The following is a 16,669-nucleotide window of genomic DNA, read 5'->3' as shown; positions in this document are numbered from 1 at the left end:
ACAAGCAAAGTCAATGGGAAGCCAGATTCACTTAATAGCCATGTTACTAACTTAACAAGTGCAATGATTCACTTAATAACTCTGGCAAAAAAGGTTGTAAAATGGGGTAAAACTCACTTAATAAATGTCTTACTTAGCAGCATAACCTTTAAGCTTAATTGTGGTTGTAAGTCAAGGACTACCTGTAAACCAATTTAATGGTTCTGTACACATTAAGGAATGGATATGGAGATGGTTGACAGTCTATTTTGCCTTTAGATCTATCCATGTATGGAATGATTTGTAACCACACAATATAGGTTAAGATGAGATTATTATTATTATTATTATTTTCAATTAATATCTTGCCTTTCTGCCCAAGAGAGAAGATGTTGCATTTATTTTCTTTGTTATATCTGAACATTAGTGCTTATCCTGCTTCCATTCCCCAATTCCTTTAAATCCCAGTGAACTCCAAGGTCAAGTGGAGCATTAAATATGGGTTTACTCTAGTGTTTTTATATAGAAAGGAAAGTATTGCCAGTTTCCATTAATAATGGAACTGCTGTATTTTTGTGATATTTACTATCAAGACAGCTAACAAAGTCAAGAATCACATCAGTGACACACTTATCCTTAATGTAATAACTAATTGAGATCTCTCACAAACTTTCAACAAAGACATTTTTCAAAATGCTTGTTTCTTTTGCAATGAAGGAAATTCAGTTTATTCCTTTATTCCTATTCTGATTATGGCATGAACTAGAGGTTTATATCTTTTATTACGCTGAAACTTTTTCTAGCCTTGTGTCTACGGGGAAATCCTTTTTCTCTTAGTCACTCATTAAGTAAGTCCTTTGAATCTATGCCTATTTGATGGTTACATCTTGTGTTTCAAAAAACAGCATTTTTAATAGTTATAGTCAATTTCTGCAAGATCTATGAGTTTGATGCTATCCAGGCTGATTTATGTCCAGTTTTTTTCATAAGGAGAAGGCATTGTTTAACCTCAATACATTTTGTTCATGCGAAAGGTGGTATCCAGACTATATTTGAGATGGTACTTGATTTTCCTGGTTATATTTTTTTGACTTCCTTAGAGACTTCCTTTATCTCTCCAGCATTCATCAGACATTATCCTTTTATTTTCAGTGGATTACCAGTATTTTCAGAAGCATTATATAAGACGGGCACTATTAGATGTTTGGACTAAAATTAAAAAAAATAATTACATAAAAATTCCCAATTGGATATCGACATTGGAGATATTTATGCACCCAAAATTTATGAATTTAGGAAAGGTAATTACATATGAAGACATTTTATATGAAAGTGGAGAATTGAAAACAAGGGAAAAAAGTTTAGAAGATGGCATAGAGCTAGAATGGTGGGCATATCTGCAAATACAATCACGATACAGAAAGGATAAAAAAGAACCCTGGATAAAATTAAAACGCACAGAATTAGATAAAATTCTATTAGGAACAGAAGATAAAATGATAAGATATATCAATATTTATTAGAACAAGACACGCTAGAAGAACAAGTAAAAGTCACAATGCTAATTTGGAGCAAAAATTTTGGCTACAGTATCGATCTAGATAATTGGCAATTATTATGGGATAGGAAAAAGGGACGCGGTGGCTCAGTGGGTTAGGACGCTGAGCTTGTCTATCAGAAGGTCGGCAGTTTGGTGGGTCAAATCCCAAGTACCGCGTAACACAGTGAGTGCCTGTTACTCTTCCCAGCTTCTGCCAACCTAGCAGTTCGAAAGCACGTAAAAATGCAAGTAGAAAAATAGGAACCACTACGGTGGGAAGGTAACAGCGTTCCGTGCACCTTTGGCGTCTAGTCATGCCGGCCACATGACCATGGAGACGTCCTCAGACAAGTGCTGGCTCTTCGCCTTTGAAACAGAGATGAGCACCGGCCCCTAGAGTTGGAAACGACTAGCATGCATGTGCGGGGGAACCTTATGGGATAGGAACAGGAGGCTAATGTTAGCTACCACCTATAAAGAAAATCTATATAAGATGTTTTACAGATGGCATCTCCCCCCCACAAGAATAGCAAAAATGGATAAAAAAATTCTTCGATATGTTGGAAATGTAGAAAACTGCTAGAGACTTACTATTACATGTGGTGGGAGTGCCTAAAAGCTCAAGAATTTTGGCATCAGATAAAAAAATTGGCTGGAAGAGATATCACAAAAAATCGAATTAAAACCAGAAACTTTTTTTATTCAGGATTACTAAGGATAAATTCAGTAAAGGATCTTTATATTTAGTACTGCACATTCTAACTGCAGCAAGACTAGCCTATGCTCAGAAATGGAAGGGAAAAGAAACCCCCACCGAAGAAGAATAAATACAATCCTATCCTGCGCCGAAATGGATAGGTCAGTGATGGCGAACCTTTTAGAGATTGAGTGCCCAAACTGCAACCCAAAACCCACTTATGTATCGTTGGGTGCCGGGTGGGTGTGGCCCATTGGGTGGGCGTGGCTGCAGTGGTAACAGCAGACTGGGTGGGACTAAAAAGTTCAATCAATCAATTCCAACTTTGTGAGATCTTTTTTTTTCCTGCGAGAAGTTGAAATTGATTGATTAACCTTTTTTTTTTGCACACAGCGGCAGAGACCTAAAGCGAAAAGGTTTTGTAAAACCCAGCTGAAGGCCTAGGACTGGGGCAACGGCACGTGTGCCCACAGAGAGGGCTCTGCGTGCCATCTGTGGCACGCGTGCCATAGGTTCGCCACCACGGGGATAGGTTAACATTAGAGCTTAAGAACAAAACTGAAACAGACTATTACAAAATTTGGAATGAAGTGTATAAATGGCTAGAGTTAAGGAGGAAGGCTGGGACAAATGTTGATTGATAAGTCGACAGCTTAGAAATCTTTACACCAGTATTCTCTATAAGATAGAATTGAAAGTTATGTAACTGTAATGTACATGAGCCAAAGAATATTTACTAGAGAGTTCACAGATTCTGTACGTATATTTTGTCATATTGTAAAGAGACCTTTTTCTTTTTTCTTTTCACAAGGTAATACTAATTGTATTGTTTAAGCCAGGGAAGTTGTATTATGTCCACTGTGTTTCTGTGTTTTTAACTGTATATTCAATAACATTTTGTAAAAAAAAAAAAGAGAGAGAGAGAGAAATGCACAGTGTAATCTGCAAGGGTTGATTTTGTTATGAAGTATCAGTTGTTTTTTGTACAGCTGTGGGAACATTCCTCTAGGAAACTTATCTTAATGAGCAGCCTTCCTTCAGATAGTTGCTCACCTAAATTTATGAAGGGTACCTACTTGGTGATAGTGATCTCTGTACTTTTGACATAATCAGACGGAACCTTGGACTCAAGTTGATGCTGCTTCCTGCTTTCTTGATTTGTCTGCCCCTTTTGGGAAGCTTCTTATTTTTTTTTTATTCCATTTACATCCCGCCCTTCTCCGAAGACTCAGGGCGGCTTACAAGCTTAGCAGTAGCCTTCATTCTATGTATATGCCTGCTTATTAGGGCTTTCACATCCCCCCAAGCGGCATTATTACAAAGTCAGCTTAATTGCCCCCAACAATTTGGGTCCTCATTTTACCTACCTCGGAAGGATGGAAGGCTGAGTCAACCTTGAGCCTGGCGGGATGCGAACCTGCACTCATTGCAGGCAGCTGGTGTTACTTAAGGAGGCATTAGCCCACTGCTCCACCGTAAAATAAAAAAACCAGTAATCGTGATTCTTTGAAAAGTCATCTGTGAATCCACATAATTTTCCCCCATCCTGCTCCTGAGGCTATAAAGATTTCTCAGATTTTAGTGACCATTCTTTCAGTCAGATGACTTGAAGACTATGAATGAGCATGTTTTCTTTGGAGGAAGTCCTACCAAAATCTTATTCATGTGATAGGAAGATGATGTTCCACCCACTCAATAATTACCAGTGAGTAGGTGGGAGCTTTTACATTAGCTGAGAGGAATCAGTGATGCTGTGTGAATGAAACAGAAGTGAAGGAGGTTACAATCATCATGCTTTGCTGTTACCAAATGCCTTCATTTTTTTTTTAAAAAAGAATCAGCTTGCTTCTTGAGTGTAATATTTTTGTAATGTTTAAACAGTCCAGTTGTCTCTGTCATCTTATCTCCTCTTTTCTCATCCCTTTCCTTCTAATACTTTCTTCCTCCTCACTGTAAACGCATCCTGTTTTCCCCCCTTCTTTTTTGCAGTTTCTACTGGAAGGATGCACGTGTTTGTATTTTGTATTTCTATATGTAAGAAAGGTTTATGCATGTGAGAGAAAATGGTTTGTATTTGGGTCATCAATTAAATTTATAAATTATATAGCTTATTTTACATAAACTTAATTTTAGTCTAGTTAACATTTTTTAAAAAAATATATCCTGATCATGTCTTTTTTTGGGAATGCAGTTCTAGCAAACACACACACACACACACAGAGAGAGAGAGAGACAGAGACAGAGAGAGACAGAGACAGAGAGAGAGAGAGAAAGAGAGAGAGAGTGAGAGACAGACAGACAGACAGACAGACAGACCTGTAACGGAGAAGACTAAGGGTGATATAATGGCTGTCTTAAGACATCTGAAGGACGGTCATAAAGAGGAGAAAGTGGACATCAGATGAAACTACAGGGAAATGTTAGAAAGAATTTTCTGATGGTAAGAGGTCGCAGCCAGAGGAATGGGCTATTATCCCTGGAGATTTTCAAGCAGAGGCTGCATAGTAATCTGTCCAAAATAATTCAGCAGATTTAAGTGTAATTTTCATATATTATAACATTTAACAAAAGTCTGTACAAATTCTATTTCTAGAATGTCATGTGATTTCTCTACTTCCATTAACTTTTTAGAGCAGACATGTCAAACACAAGGCCCGGGGGCCGGATCCGGCCCGCGAAGTGGTTTTATGTGGCCTGCAAAGCCATCCTGGAAACAGTGAGGGAACGGCCCCCACTGCCTTGGCACTTGCCCCGGTCCCATCTCCTTCTGCCAGAGACCCTCAGATCTGTCCCACTCGTGCCCAGGCCCTCATAGGCACCCTTGATGCGATGTCGAGCTGGCCACGCCCACCCAGTAGGCCATATGCACTCTAGCCACGCTCACCCAGTAGGCCACACACACCCTGGCCACACCCACCCGGCCCCCTGAGGGCAACTGCAATGCTGATGCGGCCCTCAATGAAATTGAGTTTGACACCCCTGTTTTAGAGGGATTAAAATATTTAATATTTAATAAAATATTTTAATATCTCAAAAAAGCACTGAAAGCCATTAAAACACTGTTATTTATATTATGCTGTTTTATGACGGTAAAGATTAGATTGAGATTAATTGTTATTTATATTTTACAATCAATTATATAAAGTTTATTGCAGTTTAAGGTTAATTCTTCCTCTCCTCTGCTCTCCCATAGGAATGTTGCCTCTGTAATTTGAGAGGTGGAGCACTCAAGCAAACTACTGACAAAAAGTAAGTAACTTATCCAATAAGCTCCCTCGATTCCATCTTTGCTATTTTATCAACAATAATGAACTTTTAAAGTATTACCAATAGTTCAACTAGTGCATGGGAGGGCAATCCCATGTACTATTTGAACTGATGTTGAATTAAATGCTGACTGGAATTGCTGGGATATGTAATTCAGTAGCATCTGCAAGTTCCCTTAGTAATTTGCTCTCCGTGACAGGCACTGTTTGCATGAGAACTGAAATACTGGTTTAAAAATTAGGGTAAATGTGACATAAGAAGCTCCACTCATTCTCAGTTTCTAACAATGAGAATTTGGACACCAGGTTAATGAAAAAGTATTCACAGATGATCTTCATGACAAACATTACTTTTAGAAGAGTCTATAGGTAAACTATTGCTATTTTTAAAGCCAACTGTGATTAGTCATTACAATATCTTATTTTATCTTATGCTTTAATATACAAGTCTGCCTATTATTATTTTCCCACTGATAATTCCCTTGAATGTTTCATTTTGGAACACAGTAAATGGTTTCTTATTCACTTCATTTATTCACAGTGTTATACTGTATCTATTTATCTGTTTCATTCAGATTCTAGGCTTATGTTCAGAGCAATGTAAATGTAATACATTGCCCTGGTGATGCAGTATTTAGAATGCAGTATTTCAGGTTAACTCTGCCCATAGTTTGATCCTCTTGATCTTGAGGATGACTCAGCCTTCCATCCTTTTGAGGATGGTAAAATGAGGACCCAGATTGTTCAGGGCAATATGCTGACATTGTAAACTGCTCAGAAAGTGCTGTAAAGCACAATGCCTGAGTGCTATTGCAGTTGCTAATCTTTCCTCAAATCTCACTATATTCCAATTTTAAAAAAAACAAGAAATCTTTGTACTTGTTCAAAAGTGCTCCGAATATACAATTTTTCTTTAAAAAATTCTCAAAATTTTAATTTTTAAAAACATGGTATCTGAAGAATAATTATGTTCAAATGTGCATGTTACTTTGAGAAGTATGAATCAAATTCACTTAAAAATGCAGATAAAATGAAATCTGGCTAAAAATAGTTAATGGCTAAAAATTAAGTTAAATGTACTTAAGATATATAAAGTTATATCATAAGACTTAATGATTTCTCCAGATTTTTTTACATGTATTATCTGTGCAGATAAATAGTCAGTTGGGATAAATCCATTGATGCTATAAAAGAATGAAATTCCATACTGGTCCAATGTTTGTCAAGTTAGAGACAAAGTTTGACAAAGCTCTAGTACAGAGTATTATAGGAAAATGAATGTGCAGTTACAAGTTACCAGCTAAGCATGGAATAATAATAAAGGAGTATTAACTGAATTTGAATATTCTAAAATATTCAGTTTACTTCTAAGGTAATATTGGAATACTGAACAAGTAACCACTTTGCAATCAAAGAATAAATAAATTTTATTTCCTGTTTTAAGCAACTGTAAAAGTACATATTATTAAAATAGCATATAAATATATTAAATTCTTAGATATATAAATGTTTCATTCAACCAACAGGAGCGCATCACATTGGAGTGGCTGATGGATTAAAACAAGGCACCCCCTTACGTGCATTCTCTCCCTTCCTCCCAATTTTTTACTCTAAATTATTGCTGTTATGATTATTTATTGCTTAACTATTTTATTACCTTTTAAGGTTTGTAAGCTCCCAGAGTCGACTCTTGATGAGATGGGTGGCAAAGAAATCTAAGAAATAGAATAAAATAAATAATTTTTTTTAAAAAAAAATTATTTTAATTCCATTTATAGCCCGCCCTTCTCCGAAGACTCAGGGCGGCTTACAAGCTTAGCAGTAGCCTTCATTCTATGTATATGCCTGCTTATTAGGGCTTTCATACACCCCCCAAGCGGCATTATTACAAAGTCAGCTTAATTGCCCCCAACAATCTGGGTCCTCATTTTACCTACCTCGGAAGGATGGAAGGCTGAGTCAACCTTGAGCCTGGTGGGATGCGAACCTGCACTAATTGCAGGCAGCTGGTGTTACTTAAGGAGGCATTAGCCCACTGCTCCACCAAGGCTCTTGTAATAAATAATTGTAGTTGTCTGTTTTTCTTTCTCATATTTTATTGTTATAGAGATTAAATCAAAATATAACTATACCCTGCTTTAAATTAATTAAAATCATTAATATCACCTCAATATAGTTTTTAAAAAACTAAATATGAATTAAGTTTCAAAAATTGCATAGTTGATACAACTGGAAATAATCATATGGAGAAAAAGAGAAATTATATTGAATACAGTATTTTTATTTCATATGACTACCTGAAGGTCATATTTAAAAATGAATTCAACACTTTAAAATATTTAAAACCATGATCTTGATTTACATGCAGTTTTGGAAATATGCAAAAATAATTACATGAACATGTGTTTTAAATTTTTAAATTTTGTATTTCTTTTGTCTTTGCATGCATGTACTTTTCTGTAATTTTATAGGTGGGCTCACGTCATGTGTGCAATTGCTATTCCTGAAGTCAGGTTTGGTAATGTCACGGAGAGAACGCCAATAGACACGAGCAGGATACCATTGCAGAGATTGAAACTGGTGAGTAATAATACTCTAAATTGTTACTATAATATATAATTCATGGCCATAAGACATAGCAAATTTTAAAAATTATATAAACAATAGGTGCATTGCTGTATTTTCAATACAGTTAAGTATACCTTAAAATTGGTTTATCAATAGCAGTCTGGAAGCATTTACCGTATTTTTTGGACCATAAGACGCACTTTCCCCCCCAAACAAGGGGGGGGGGAAACAATGTTGCATCTTATGGTCCGAAGGTGATCCGTATGGCCCGCCCCAACCTCCGCAAGCGGAAAGCAAGGGAGATTGCCAGGAGCACGAACGGCACGTCCTGAGAAACGCCGATCTCGCACTTCTGCAATCTCCCTTGCTCTGTTTCAGCTTTCCTTGCTACAAGAGAAAGCAAGCTGAAATGGAGCGAAGGAGATTGCCAGGAACGCGAGATCGGCCGAAGGCAGCAGCTCTCCGCCCTGTTTGGAGAGCTGCTGCCTTCGTCCGCGCGTTTGAAAGAAACACGGCCGAAGGCAGCAGCTCTCCGCCCCGTTTGGAGAGAGAGAAGGAGAAAGAAAGGGAGGGAAGTAGAGGGAGAGAGAGAAAGAGGGAGAAATAGAGGGAAAGAGAAATAGAGAGGGAGAGAAAGAGGGAGAGAGAGAGAAGGAGAAAGAAAGGGAGGGAACTAGAGGGAGAGAGAGAAAGAAGGAAATAGAGGGAAAGAGAAATAGCGGGAGAGAAAGAGGGAGAGGGAGAGAGAGGAGAGAGAAATTAAATTAGTAACATGGTTGTTAAGTGAATCTGGTTTCCCCACTAACTTTGCTTGTCAGAAGGTTGCAAAAGGCGATCACATGACCCTGGAACAATGTGACCATCAATAAATATGAATCGATTGCCAAGCATCTGAATGTAAATCACATGACCCTGGGGATGCTGCAATGGTCATAAGTGTGAAAAATGGTCATAAGTCACTTTTTACAGTGCCGTCGTAACTTTGAACAGTCACTAAGTGAATTGTTGTAAGTCGAGGACTACCTGTACTTTATCATTTTTTTTTCCTTTTTTGTGGGGGGGGGTCAAGTTTTTGACACCTTGCTGGGCAACTGGTGGTACTCGGACATTGCCTTATCCTAAAAGTGGTACAATGGATAAAAAGGTTGAAAAGCCCTGTTTTAGTATACCGGTACTAAAAACTGGGTGCGTCTTATGGTCCGAAAAATACGGTACATTCACCTGCAAATTTATAACATCACATCATTTAGTGTTTTTTTTCCTTTGTGCTTTACTCTTTCTTCCTTTTATTTATTTATTTTGCTCCATTGCCAGCTATAAAACCCTGAAGTTTTCTTATGTTTCTAAAATAGGTTAGTTGAAATATTTACAAAGAGAAACAATTTTTCCAGCTATTATTGCAAACATGCTAGCTGTATATCACAAAGTTGTGCCTCAGCAAGCATCAAGTGGCAAGCATTCTTTGAAAAATATTCTTGGTACTACTGTAAGAGCCTGCATCGGAAGTTAGTTAATGCATGGACAACAAAAACACATTGTAGATTTAACTGAAACCTTGCAGAACATTTGACTATTGGGTATAGCTATTTATATATCCAAATAAAGATAAATAAATTTATATTTATTTGGATATGTAAATAACCATATCCAATTGTGTATATACCAAACTGTAGAAAGGTCAGGGAATGGATTGGATTGGGGTCTTGCTTTTTATTTGAAATATGATATAAAATCAGATGTACTAAATGCATTGGAAGATAAGTTTTTTTTCTAAGAACAATTTTTGTGATGACCTGTAACCATAAATAGGGATGTGTTATTGCCGCCTGATTAAATTTCTGAAAACTATCTTGAGATGGTGAAAGGCATCAGACATACAAAGGAAAAATGTAATAATGCCTAAAAAGGTAAAGGTAAAGGTTCCCCCGCACATGCGTGCTAGTTGTTTACGACTCTAGGGGCTGGTGCTCATCTCCGTTTCAAAGCCGAAGAGCCAGCGCTTGTCCGAGGAGGTCTCCGTGGTCATGTGGTCGGCATGACTAGACGCTAAAGGCACACGGAACGCTGTTACCTTCCCACCGTAGTGGTCCCTATTTTTCTACTTGCATTTTTACGTGCTTTCGAACTGCTAGGTTGGCAGAAGCTGGGACGAGTAACAGGCGCTCACTCTGTTACGCGGCACTCGGGATTTGACCCGCCAAACTGCCGACCTTCTGATCGACAAGCTCAGCATCCTAATCCACTGAGCCACCGCATCCCTTTATCATGAGCCTAGCTCATGATAAAGAAACCAAATTTCTAGCTATCCATATCATTAAAAACAGGGCGGCAGGGCAATTCTAGATTTACCTACATGATAAAGCATGGTTTTTAAGCATTAGGGAACCAAAAGTACATATTAAATGGAAAACTGCTGATGCTCCATTGTCATATTTGACTACAAAAGGAAAAATTCTTAATATTGAAGGGACTGGTGAAAAAGACACTGACATGAAATATCAAGAGGAACAAATCTGTTCTGCTTAGAGTTTATTTAAAACTATAAGAATTGAGACTTATCCAGGATTGTTCAACAAATCTGGACAATTTCCCTCTAGTCTTTAACCTTCCCCTTTTGGGGAACATTGTTGAGAAGGTGGTTGACGTACAGCTTGAGAGGGCCTAGGAAAAAGCAAATTATCTGTCATCCTGTCAGCCAGGATTGAGGCCTGGCCATAAATACTGACATAGCATTGGTTGCATTTTTGATATCCTTTGATGAGCTTGGGTCTTCTGGTCTTCCTTGATCTCTCAGCAGCTTTTGTTCTCCTTGATCATGAATCCTTCTGAGAAGATTAGGGGATTGGAGTGTGAGACATTGGGCTATGGTAGTTTTCCTTTCTTTGGGACCAGTTCCAGTCAATGTTGATAGAGGGCTGAGGTCAAGCCAGAGGACCTGCTTTGTGGTGCCTCAGGCTTCTACTTTCTTTTAATTCCTATTTAACATCTAAGCTGCTGGAGAGAGGTCATTTGTGGTCATGATATGTAATATCCTTGGTATCACACATCTCTGCCATAGGCTGATCAAGAACCACCACTGAGGTCCTTTATTTTTATTTATTTATTTATTAAATTTATTCAATACAAGATGACCCAAAGTCAAAGAAAGGAAATTTGACTGTTCTTTTTGGTTTGGGTTAAGATGCCTTAATGTGCTAACAACATTTGTTGTGATTATTTAAACATATTCTGATTCTCCTGTAACCATAGGTTTAGCAGACAAAATATGATGAATTTATTTAAAGTTGAGTGACAAAAAAGCAGCACAAAACTTATCTTAGGGCGTTTCAGTTGGGGCAATTCTCATCTTCAGATCTGGAGATCAGTGGTGTTTTGATTGTAAAATGAAGATGAAATAATAAAAGTACCGTATCTGGACAATACCCTTTCCCACTCAGATAAAGATTTTTTGAAACTCAGATGGACCATAGTGTATCAATATGCATATTGCTTCTTTGCTTTCATGTATGAATTTATCTTTGAGATCCAAGTCTTCCACAGCTGAAATTAAGGAAATTGCCAGCAGTTGCTCAAGTCAGAAGCACAGATGTTTATTATACACATGAAGTGTCTGGTTAGCTCACAAACAGCAAGAAGAATATTTTATTTTTAAAAATAGCTAATGTTTTCATTCCCCTCAGGGGAAAAGAGGGTAAAACAGCTTTTATTTACTCAAGCAATGAACTGTTCATATGCTTTGGACTTTTACATTGTCAGCATTAATCTTCATAAAATTCCAGATGTTCTGAGTGAAGTTTTGTATGTATATAAAAAATGAAAAACCCATTGACTAAATCAATTCAACAATAGTTTAATTATGAAGTTCAGAGCTGGTTTCCCTTTCAGGAAACTTTTGGGGTAAAAAAAAATGAAAAAATTAATTATGCACAACTATATTATGAAGATTTTTATTTTCACATTTTTGCAGTTGCATTCTTTTCTAATATGCTATTACTGGAAAAATAGGAAGTAACTTAACGATCGGCTTTATTTTCTAATAATAATTGTAAAACTGCAGTAATTGTACAGCAGAGCCTGACGGCCAAATGCAGTTCTATTAAATCTTAAAGTGCCCAGTAGCTTCCAAAAGTTGTTACTAAATTTTAATTTCAATGCAACTGAGGAAAGATGTTTTTAAATTATGCCTGGAGAATAATCATATTAACTATATAATTTTTATTAAATGGAAAGGGGAGGAAATTTAGTGTTTTTTCCTGATCCGCCCTCCCTTTTGTACCCCAGCATGCCTCTCAGAGGCCAAATGCTGTCTTCAATCTGGATAAAAAAAGAATGTACCTTATATAAAGCATTAGGATAAAGACATAGCCAATTGTGGCAATGCAGAAAAATAAAACTAAAATAATGTGCTTATGTATAAAATAATATAAACTACTGTATTTTGAGAATATAACAGTGATTAAAACAAAAATTAATGCTTGGAAGCCAACTTTTGGACTTCATTGTGTTGTCATTAAGTCTTTTTAAATTTTTTTTGAATGTTAGCAGACTGAATGACATGAGGAGCGATACTTATCTGTACAATGACTGGCAGTGACTTTTTCTTTTCTACCACATAGTTTCCTATTATTTTTACATTTCAGACATATTTCTCCAAGCAGAGGGGAAAATGAGTTTTGAACAGACTGAAGTTATTATTATTATTATTATTATTATTTATTTGATTTATATACCGCCCTTCTCCTTGGTAGGACTCAGGGCGGAGAAGTTGCCTTGGGCTTTTGGTTACCTCATATTTATATTTTAGAAGTGAATCCTCAAATCCATGAGTATTTTTTGGGTGAGGACTAGTATTTTGAAAATAAAATTACAACGCAGTGATAGCAAATCTATGATATTTTCAGTATGAGGTAAAGTCAAAGTTTTATCTGAATGTGCACCTGAAGGTAAATAACTTTAATATGTCAATTTTAAAAAAAATAAAATGGAACAGTTAGTATAGTAGTGCTAAGGGTATCCATACTGTAACCCACTTTTAAAATAAAATCTAAAAACTAAACAACTTTGCTCATTGTCTTGGATTTAATTTTACAAGAAAATGATTAAGTACAAAATTTTGAAAAGACAACACCCTTTTTTCTAGCAGTGTACAAATATTTGACACTGATACACTATGCTGTTTTCATGCAATTCCTAGAATATAAGCAACTATTGATTAACTTTCAGCATTTCAAAAATATTGCTGCAGGGAGTAATATGAAGGAAAGTCATTATACTGTACATTAACTTATACATTGACTATCTGACTTCCATATTTTCTGTTTTGGAATAATACTCAGAATTGTTCAACCATATTTCTATTAAAATACGTTGATGAAGAGTGAATGCTTGCATTTTTCAGTCAGAATGTTGTTAAAATATAGTTGGTAGACTAAAAATTCAAGAGGGAGTATTTGTTAGTTAATAATTTATGGTTGCATTAAAATGATGCTAGTGCGTAGAATATATCTTATCATACATTTTTGTTGATCTGATTTTAGTATCGTAAAAATGAATGAAACATTCATTTTCCTCAAAATTATATGTTGCAGTAAATTGATTTTACTGGTTAATTTTGTATGTAGGTAATATAGCTGTAAAATATTTTTTATAAAACATATATTGGACTAATATACTACTTTTAAAATCCTGAATGTATGGAAATGAATTATAGATTGTAAATTTAGTATTCTTCTTCTTAAATAAAGTTATAGTTTTGAAAAAATGATCCATCAAAACTATTCAAGACTTTAAATGATGGAAAAAAATTAAATACATTCTACAAGCTTCTGAGAGAACATTATTTTTACAATATTTACACATTAGAACACATAGACATTTATGCCTGTAGATCAATTATTAATCAATGTTTGATGTCTATAGCAGAGTAAATGAAATTTTCTCTTATATTATTATTTGAGATATACGTTGTTTATAAATGGTTAAATATCAGCTTTTTACATATCCATAAATAATTTGGTCAGTGGTACATATAAAGTTTATTTAGAAATATTGTAAGCATAAAAGTCTGTATTTATGAATAATGCTGAATGTGAACTCTAATAATTTACTTTCATACATTTGGAGTACTTAACAATATAGGCACTCCTCAAGTTATGAATGTAATGGAGCCTGCCCATTCCATTCGTAACCCTAGGATTCGTAGGAATAAATCTTGTACTTTGAACATGATTCACTCCCAGCTTTCACCCACACATTCTCTAATTTAATGGTGGGCGAATGCGCGGCTTGTTAAGTGGACATGAGGTATCTCAGTGTGGGGAAGGCCATGGGGAGGCCTAGTGATGGAACAGGCCACCTGCTTCAGACCACCCAAGCCCCCCCATTGAGATTCCTCATGCTCCCTCCCCTGGGGTCCCCACAATTGCTCCCCTGTTGAATCCTGCTGCTTGTGAATATCTGTCTCTTCTCCAGCCTCTCTGTTTCTTTCTCTGCTCCCAGCAAGAGCAGAGGGAGGCCTCCAAGGCCAAAAACAAACCTCCAGAACCACGTGGCCACTGCCCACAGCCTCTGTTCTGGGCCTCAGAGCCCTGGAGGAGGGCTCGGAGGCCTGGAGGAGGCCTCGGAGGCACAGAATGGGCTTCCGAAGGTCTGCAGAAACATCTTCTAGACTCCTTTCTGAGTGGCAGTAGCCCAGAAAAGGCTTCCAATGCCCAAATTGGGCCTCTGGAGGCCCACGGAAGCATCCCCAGCCTCCTTTCTCTGTTGCAGAGAACAGAGGCTTAAACTACCATGAGATCATGTGAAATCAGTAGCATGAGATCTCTTGCCACTGATCTCACGTGATCTTGCTTTAGGCCTCCATTCTCTGCGAATGCACCAAAGGCCTGGAGCAGCCAAGAAAGTGAAGGATCTCTCAATCTTCACAAGGTGAGTATCCACAGGCCTAGGGCCTAGGGCACAGGTCTGCAACCCGCGGCTCTGGAGCTGCATGCAGCTCTTCAGCCGTCTCCTGTGTCTCCCAGTCCTCTGCCATGTGCAGTCCAAAAAAAAAAAAGTGGGACTAAAAAAGTTCAACCAATCAATTCAAATATGCAGGGTAGGTGCATGTCATGCCTTGGCTCCACTCTTCAGTCAAACCCTGTTCTGCGCATGTGCGAATGTACGCGCATGCGCGCACATTTTTTGCGGCTCCCGGTTTTTCCTTTTGTGAGGGAACCGGTTCCGAGTGGCTCTTTCACTGTTTCAGGTTGCTGACCTCTGGCCTAGGGAGATCTTGGGGGGGGGGAAGGGAGGGAATGGCCAGGGTGAATATTGCAGTGCCACTGCAGTCATTTGTACTGGTGAACAACTGCCGTGGTGCGGCAACATTCGTAATTTTAGGATTTTTTGTAAACACTAGGGGGCGCTTATCGTGTAACTTCAAACGTTTGCTAAGGGTACACTTGTAACTCAGGGATTATTGTATGTAACAAATTTATTTAAAACAAATTTAAAATTTATTAAAATTAAATTATAAACAAATTCTGAGAAATAAGTGCAACAGCAACCTGGTTAATATTATCAGATTGATTTTATTCTCAATAGTTCCTTGATGTTATTTACATGACATTTTTAAAAGCATATCCAATAGGTTATAGTACTGTGTCTGTTGATGCAGTAAGTACAAATCCTATTTAATTCCAGGCAGATATTTTTTATATTCTCATTGTGTTTCCACCAAAAGAAGTAATATAGTTTTATATGATATCCAAAGTGAATTGTAGATCATCATTCTTAAAAAACAATGACTAATATATTAATTTTCTGACTGTGTATTTTTTAATAGTTTGGTATGTTTTCCATATTAAATGCTGAAACAATATAAAACATAAATATTACATATTCCTATTAATAGATTACACAACAATACTAATATAATATTCTACCAATTAAGCAAAATATTAAACCTTCATTTTAGAATAAACCTGAATCAGAGTGGACTCATTTACACCTGGGATCAAAACTGGCACAAAGACAGAATATAAGTATAGAGGGATTAAGGCATGCATGTCCAACCCGCAACCCATGGACCACATGCAACCCTGAACAGCTGATAATGCAGCCCCACAAGATCGTAAACTTTTAACTTTAGTATGAGATTTATATACATTAGGTATATTATATATTTTATATGCGGCCCAAGACAATTCCTCTTCATTCAGTGCAGCCCAGGCAAGCCAGAAGCTTGGACCCCCATGGATTAAGGGGCATGCAAGTCTAGCGGGGCAAAATTATTTGATTGGTATTCCGAAGCCAAATCTATAGGACATAGTTTGTCACAACTTTTCTAATTTCTGATGTTTCAGGTGCAAACATTAAGTCAATTGTTGAGGCTTATTCCAGGAAAGGCTTTTACCTGTAAGGGCTTCACTACATGGATTTTTAAGGCAGTCATGAAATAGACATTGTGATTTTACATTTTAAAACCCACTATTATGTCTGCCTTTTGTTTTTCAACTCTAACTACAATGCAAGTTGAGATGACAGTAGAGAAGCCAAAACGGGATGAATCTTTTCCCTCTAAATTATTTTGTTTAACAATAAAATATCTAAGAAAAATAAAGTTCTATACTGACTATA

General features: G+C 36.9%; 1 protein-coding gene across 1 annotated transcript in view; it reads left to right on the top strand.

Moving 5' to 3' along the window:
• KDM4C (lysine demethylase 4C) overlaps positions 1 to 16,669 on the top strand; it is a 205,499-nt gene that overhangs the window by 152,826 nt on the left and 36,004 nt on the right. The window contains exons 17-18 of the mRNA XM_083352535.1: positions 5,410 to 5,465; positions 7,954 to 8,062. Coding sequence (XP_083208661.1) covers positions 5,410 to 5,465; positions 7,954 to 8,062 — 165 coding nt within the window. The remainder of the gene's footprint in view (positions 1 to 5,409; positions 5,466 to 7,953; positions 8,063 to 16,669) is intronic.

The sequence above is a fragment of the Vipera ursinii genome (genome assembly GCF_947247035.1).
Source record: "Vipera ursinii genome assembly, chromosome: 2".
NCBI classification, from domain to species: domain Eukaryota; kingdom Metazoa; phylum Chordata; class Lepidosauria; order Squamata; family Viperidae; genus Vipera; species Vipera ursinii.
This window is presented reverse-complemented; position numbering and strand designations above follow the sequence as displayed.